At 35.4% G+C, this 7,781-nt stretch overlaps 1 protein-coding gene across 1 annotated transcript; it reads left to right on the top strand.

The window, feature by feature from the left end:
- The first annotated feature begins 4,489 nt into the window (after window positions 1-4,489).
- Window positions 4,490-5,595, top strand: LOC5575657 (venom allergen 3). Its single transcript, XM_001662070.2, has 4 exons — window positions 4,490-4,521; window positions 4,583-4,860; window positions 4,920-5,161; window positions 5,219-5,595. Exons 1-4 carry the CDS (start codon window positions 4,503-4,505, stop codon window positions 5,460-5,462), a joined length of 783 nt encoding a protein of 260 aa, XP_001662120.1. The 5' UTR covers window positions 4,490-4,502; the 3' UTR covers window positions 5,463-5,595.
- The last annotated feature ends 2,186 nt before the right edge of the window (window positions 5,596-7,781 follow it).

Below are 7,781 nucleotides of genomic sequence, written 5' to 3'. Positions count from 1 at the left end.
ACATTTTATTTTTTCGTATTCTTACATAGTTTTAAGAAAATGTCGAGTTCTTGAATAAAGGCCACTTATGCGATTATTGATTTTACGAGGCCCACTCATACAAATAGCGTACATAAAGCTTCTAAAAATCATTGAAGATTTGTAGGTGTAAGAAATATGTAAAACGTTTGCCACAAATAACATTATGAGGCTATAAATTCAAAGAATACAACCCTACGGAAAACTGCTTCGAAGTAAATCGTTCTGAAGTCTCGATGCAATATGATTCCATAAGGATCATGTGATAACTTTCTTGTGATGTTTTCAAAACCAATAGTTGAAAAATTAAATTTATAATATGGGTTCCGATTTTGGCACGGTTCCGTTTTTGGCAACTGAAAATTTCAACTGTGTTGCCAAAAACGGAATCCCACTGTACATGTAACTAGGTTTATGAAAAATTTATACCGTTTTGTCTCAAAGTCCCAAAAGACTCATATTTTGAACACACTGCTTTATATGGCGATTATGCTGAAATATGCCACCAGATTTTAAGGAATTCTAGACCATTGAAGCTCTATTAGACACTGCGAGTTGTGATGATTCTCAAATCCCACCTCAAATCAATGTTTTTGCAAAAGAATTCATTCGTGCTGTTCGGCATTTGAATCAACACGTTCGGAATACTGGACAAAATTAATACAGTGTTCGGAATTTGAAGCAAAATGTAGATCCATTCATATGGCGAAAAATATAAGCAAATCTTAACAAACTTTTGATTTTTATCAGAACACTCAAGAATATGAGTTTGATTTTATAAGAAATAAAAACATAAATTTCGCATGATTTGTGATTAAGTGTTTGTTATATGAATTAAAACGGTATTTTTTTTGGGTGAATATTAGAGTGGTTCTCATTTGATTCAGGATCGAATTTTGAGTGTCCTCCCAAAATTTGAGTTCATACGGATGAAAATTGAGATTGCACAAGCCGTTCAAAGTTTATATGGGAAGAAACAGGCAACATTGCTGCATCTGGCGCGAAAGATATCACTTATAAATCATGGCTACCATGTTTTACTGCATATATCCAGTGATGCCTGCAGATTAGCCCAAAAATTATTGCCAAAGTTTTACAACTCATATAAAAATCAATAACTAATTTTTGAGGCATCTGATTTCAAAACGGTCTTCGGCAAAGTTGTAGCTGATGAAAAAAAGTAGAATTTCTTATATTTTTTCATGTAAAAAAAATCAGCGTTTAATAAATTTTCTGAAAATTTTAAATCTTAAGCTTCCACTCCATAAAAAAAAAGATTGGAAATGGGTTGAGCTGTTCGAAAGCTATGATTTTTTTAAATAAAAAATCTATTCCGCTGAGACCTACAGTGTGTGCCGATGAAAAATTACTTATTTTTTATTTTCAAAAAGATATATCTCAAAAACCAAAAAACAAACTTCGCTGAAAATTTTACAGTAAACGTAAAATTTTCCGAACTTTACAGAAAAAATGCTTTCAAAAGGCCTTCAAAATACGAAAATACGGATGTTTTTATATTTTTCATGTAAAAGCGATTTTTTGTGAAATTTTATATTTTTCTTGAAGAGTAAAAATTTTTAGCTTTCATTTCGTCCAAAAAAATGAAAATCGGTCCAAAGGTTCAAAAGTTATAATATTTTTAAAAATAAAAAATTGCAAAATCGCGATTTTTCTGGTCACCCTAGTTTGGAAATGGTCAGCCTAATTAAAAAATCAAAAAACACGTGTATCCTTATTTCGGATAAGGAACAAAATAGCAAATTTTCGCGGAATTCGGTGACCCACTAGATCTGTTTTTCATGGAATGGCTGTATATATACATTTCTAATACTACACTCGTTGGACTGCATTGTTCGAACATCTTGAATTATTAGAGGAAAATGAATTATCATGAGGGACTTTCCTTAGCCGAGTGGTTAGCGTCGCGGCTACAAAGCAAAGCCACGCTGTAGGTGTCTGGGTTCAATTCCCGGTCGGTCCAGGATCTTTTCGCTATGAAAATTTCCTTGATTTCCCTGGGCATAGAGTATCATCGTAGCTGCATCACGATATACGAATACGAAAATGGCAAGTTTGGCATAGAAAGCTCTCAGTTAATAACAGTGGAAGTTCTCTTAGAACACTACGCTGAGAAGCCGGCTCTGTCCCAACGGGGACGTAATGTCAAGAAAAATAAGGATTAACATGAGCATACACACCTAGATATACACTAATTTTTCTGAACAAACACACGTTTTTTTTTACTTTTTCCGTATAGTTTAGTGCAGGGTTTCTCAACCGGTGGTCCGCGGACCCCTGGGGGGCCGTGCAAAGTTCTCAGGGGGTCCTCGAAGCCATTGACTGCAAGTGTCGTTTTTCCTGATTGGTGAATAAATGTGAGAAATCTTAAACCCGATTTGGTTTTAAGAAAACAACCGAGTTTCAAATTGTTGATCTGTGAAGTATTTTTAGATTTAAATCTACTTTGTTTCTTTCAACAGTGAAAATACTGGGAAATACCTTCAATGTGATCCTGTCAGTTAAAAATTGAACGTCAGCTTTATTTACTCAACATCTATTCAAATTATATCCAGTGAGTTCTTGAAAATTCAAAACAATGATAATTCCTGGAGATATCTTTAGGAAATTTCTGGAATTTTTGTGGCATAATGCTTGGTAGATTTTGCCAGCTTACTGACGGGATCCAAGGTTTTCAGATATTCCCCGAAATTTTTGTTTTTTGTTTTTGTTTTTTGATAATTCTCCCAACGACAGATAGTTGGCTTCAAAGGAACCTACCAAATATGCAAATAACTCCTAAGAATATTTTTGACGATTTATTAGCGGAATAAGGAATATTTGCATGTGAAGTATTTTATTCTTTGCATTTCTGATTCACTTCAACAGGGTTTTTTTAACTGTTGAGCTCATATTGGTCACAAATTCTTTGTTTTCAAGCGCTTCTTATTGCCAAGTTTCAGACGATTCGGCCGAGAAAATTCCTCCCGTCAAAGTGGATCCGGGAAATGCTAAAGTTCTTTACTTTATTCTGAACCGTACATAAATGCGGCTTTCTGATGTTCCTACTTGCCCAGCATGAATTGTTGGATGTGATCAAGAACCTTTTGTGGAAGTTAATTGTCGTATTATTGGAAAAATACTAGGTAGATTTTTAAGGCTAAGTAGCCCGTCATTCGTTTTGCTAGCCATGTTGATTTCTCAGCTTGGAATCTCCAAGTGATACAATTCAGTCATCGTAAGTATTATTGATTCAAAAAAGTACCACTACTTGTCCTTACATGCAGAAAGTATGCTGATATATACTTTTTCAGCTATGTCAGTGAAAAATCAAGTGATTTTCTTTGATTTGCAATCGTTAAATGAATTAGCCATAATCATCGGTGCCCAGTAAAAATTTCAATGACGGCCTACTTCGCCTTTACTCAATTATTGGTGGACTCTTCCGAAGGATCACAGCAGAATTCTTGCATTGTCGATTTCTTAAGATCTGTTGTGGATTACAGGCATGATTTGTAGGAGTGCCTGCCCAGTACATCTGATAACACTTCAATATTCATATTGTGTATTTCGTACAACACAGTTGAGAAAACCTCTCTTCTTGTTCTCAGCGACAACGTGGTGCTTTAAGCGATGATCAACCGCGTGACGACCGGAAAGATAAATCATTTTGAGAGATTCGATATTTCCATAAACATTGGTTTTAAGAACATCCATCTTTAGGGGTCCGCGAGTTGTTTGTAAAGGTTCAAAGGGGGTCGCGGCTCCGAAAAGGTTGAGAACCACTGGTTTAGTGTATAATCCAGATTGCTATGACAGTAACCAATACATATAACCGTTCATCAAACATGCACACGTTTGGTCGGATAAAATGATTTTTGTGTTTTTAGTTGGCAGAAGAATGGCACGAAACATAAAAATCACTCCCAGTTATTTAAATTCAAAAGAATTTCAATCTTGAGCAAATGCACAGATTATTTGGCTGAAATTGTTAATAAATGCAAAAATGGAGCCAGTATCACGAAAAAGCATATTGGTTTTGCTGGTTACCCTTTCGTTCTACGACAGGAATGCATAATGACCAAACGACTTTGATAAAGTTCTGGATAGGTGCAGCATACAATGGATGCACACATGGAATTAAATGATGATGCTGTTTTTGTATTGAAGGTCAACATTGAATGGACAGCACAAAAACGCGTATTATACTGCACTTGAATCAATTTTTGGTGCCATTAATAGTTTGTCGCTTCGTGACATGCCATTCTGCCCTTCTACGCCTACTTGTCCTATGTTCTATGTAAACCTTATGGAACGCAAGACAGATATGCGTAGAACGACAGTGAAGGCGCTAAACAAATTGGGTTGATTGCGTTATCCGGTTAACCTTAGACGTTTGTCGTGATTGATTGAAGATTCTTCGCTTAAACACCAAATCTGGCGTTCTATTCAATACATGTATTCAGTATAATTTTACCAGCTCTACAATGAAGTTCCTTTCCATTGGTAAGAGTGTTTCGGGTATAGTACTTTCTATCAAATTACTAATGACGAATCATCTCCGCAGTATCCATCCTCTCAATCTTGATTAGCAGTGCATGGTGTCAAACTGCAAATTATTGCGATCCATCGTTGTGCCCCTCAAATGGACCGCACATCGCCTGCAATGGATTAAACAGTCCTAGTCCCAGTTGTGGCACCGGTGCATTCGAGATCAAATTGGACAGCCAGAAGCAGGCTCTGATTACCAATCTGCATAATCATCTGCGCAATCGGGTTGCCATGGGACACCAAAATTACACGATGAACTTGTTTTACCCACCAGCTGCTAGGATGGCTACTTTGGTCAATTGAAAGTTCAGAATTTGTGGGCCAATGAAATTGGGAAATGCTATTCGTTTCAGGTATGGGACCGTGAGTTGGCATACATTGCGGCTACCAATGCTAGGCGCTGTCTATACGAACATGACCGATGCCGCAATACGAAGACAATGAGAGCCGTTGGACAAAACGTCGCAATCAAGGTGCATAATGGAGAGAATATTCCGGATGAAATGTTGATTCGAGAGTTTATCGACTCCTGGTTTTCTGAATATGCCAATTCTAATCCATCGCACATTGCCAGTTATCCATCGAGCTGGACTGGGTAAAGGTGGTTTATTGAAGCATTTTAAAGCTACTTACTAACGGGTTTCCTTTCAAGTTCAACGATTCGTCACTTCACGCAGATTGTCTCGGATCGTTCCAGTAGAATTGGATGCGCAATGATGAGCTATGGCAAACCACCTTGGGCCAGAAAACTGTTTGTGTGCAACTACGGCCTAACGAACATCATCAAACAGCCGGTTTACCTTGCAGGGACTACAGGGTCGCAATGTCGCCTTGGGCGCAATCCGGAGTTTCCCGCTCTGTGCCGCACGGTGAAAATTGTGATCAATTATCCGTGAATTGAAAATGATGAAAATCGAAAAACAATCAATCTTTCCGAGGATAAGATGTAACGTGTAGCATGCTGAACACATACATGTTCTGAAATCTACACCTACAGATAAGTGTTGGATTCGAATAAACCGAAATTTTGCTCACTCTTGACCGTCCCGAACATCTTAATCAACATCAGCAACAGCCGCTATCGTCCAGTTTGAGGAAAAACAGCTTGATTTATTATGTGTTCGATTGGTTGATTTTTGTCCGATTCTTGGTGTTTTTACCATTTTCAGCTGGATTGCAGAATGATTAAGTGTTGAGCTGATTCCTTTCCGCGATGGTAGAAATGGAATAACATCTAACCTGAAACAGCAGGGTGTGGCTTGTTTTTCGAAAGTTTTATGCTATTATAATTCGAATCATTTGAAAAGGGATAATTTAAGGATTAAGTGAAAAATATTAAGTCCTAATATTTTTCACTTAATCTATTAAAGATTTAAGATTTAAGAACATCAAATAAGTATAAATACGGACGTTTAGCATAATAATCGTCTCACAAAAATCAGTTTCATATATTAACAGCCCAGACAACCAAAATGTAGTGGGTCTCTGAATTCCGTGAAAATTTGCTATTTTGTTCCTTATCCAAAATAAGGATACACGTATTTTTGGATTTTTTGATTAGGGTGACCATTTCCAATATAGGGTGACCAGAAAAATCGCGATTTTGCAAAATTTTTATTTTTGAAAAAATTATAACTTTTGAACCGTTCGACCGATTTTCAATCTTTTTGGACGAAATGAAGGCTAAAGATTTTTTCGGGAAAAATATAAAATTTCACAAAAATTGTGTTTTTTTACATGAAAAAACTCAATAGTTTCCGTTTTTTCGTGTTTTGAAGGCCTCGGGACCAAAGGGGCTATTGCTGCTCTCATTTTTTCTTAAAAGTTCAGAAAATTTTACGTAAACTGTCAAATTTTCAGCGATGTATTTTTTTTAGTTTTTGAGATATATATTTTTGAAAATAAAAAAACAGTCATTTTTCAGCGGCACACACTGTAGATTTCAGCGCATTAGATTTGTAATGTTTAAAAAAAAATCATAACTTTTGAACAGCTCAACCGATTTCCAATCTTTTTTTTTTATGGAATGAAAGCTTAAGGTCTCAACTTTACAGAAAAAATAGAAAAAAATAGAAAACATTGAAAAAAAAAATTATTTCACATTAAAATATATGAAATTTTTATATTTTTTCACGTTTAAACAAATTTTTATCAGATTTTTCAATTTTGTCTGAATAGTTGAAATTTTAAGCTATACATACAAAAAGATTAAAAATCGGTTAAGCTGTTCAAAAGTTATATTTTTTTTTTAACATTACAAATCTAATGCGCTGAGACCTACAGTGTGTGCCGATAAAAAATGACTGATTTTTTATTTTCAAAAAAATATATATCTCAAAAACTAAAAAACATACATCGCTGAAAATTTTACAGTATACGTAAAATTTTCTGAACTTTCAAGAAAAAATGAGAACAGCGATAGCCTCTTTGGTCCTGAGGCCTTCAAAACACGAAAAAACGGAAACTATTGAGTTTTTTCATGTAAAAAACACAATTTTTGTGAAATTTTATATTTTTCCTGAAAAGTCAAAACTTTAGCCTTTATTTTGTCCAAAAAGATTAAAAATCTATCGAACGGTTCAAAAGTTATAATATTTTTAAAAATAAAAATTTTGCAAGATCGCGATTTTTCTGGTCACCCTATTTTGGAAATGGTCACCCTAATCAAAAAATCCAAAAATACGTGTATCCTTATTTCGGATAAGGAACAAAATAGCACATTTTCACGGAATTCGGAGATCCACTAGATCGGTTTTTCATGGAATGGCTGTATGTGAAGCATCCTTTTGCGAAACGTCTTCTTGTGTAGCGCACTCTCGTTCAACACCGTAGCTAGTATTACAATTTAATGGAACTGAGCAAAAAAGTCCCGTTGCCTGTACCGGGTTTTCATGATGCGAGAATGCACGCACAATATGACGAAACTGTCAAATGGGTCTGTTTTGCCGATTGAGATTTATAATTACGATCTAAAATGTATGCTACTGTAGTAACTCAGAGATAAAAGAATTACTGCAGGATTAATATAACATTTTTGGTGCGGTTTATACATATCTGGCGCACTTTTTTCTGGTATTTTTATATTTTCGACAATGTACTGCAATTTGGCAAAAATACGTAGTTATTTGATCAGGAAAACTATGAGGTTGTTGTGGAAGGCGACCTCAAAAATTAATAACAAGGATTATATAAGAAGGGCATATAACTTAACTTTT

Source organism: Aedes aegypti, chromosome 2 (assembly GCF_002204515.2).
Source record: "Aedes aegypti strain LVP_AGWG chromosome 2, AaegL5.0 Primary Assembly, whole genome shotgun sequence".
Lineage (NCBI taxonomy): Eukaryota > Metazoa > Arthropoda > Insecta > Diptera > Culicidae > Aedes > Aedes aegypti.
This window is presented reverse-complemented; position numbering and strand designations above follow the sequence as displayed.

Excerpts from the sequence above, each read along its gene's own strand:
- LOC5575657 (XM_001662070.2), top strand. Across the intron at positions 4,861-4,919 it reads CTGCTAGGATGGCTACTTTG|GTATGGGACCGTGAGTTGGC; the intron begins GTCAATTGAAAG and ends TATTCGTTTCAG. Across the intron at positions 5,162-5,218 it reads TATCCATCGAGCTGGACTGG|TTCAACGATTCGTCACTTCA; the intron begins GTAAAGGTGGTT and ends TTTCCTTTCAAG.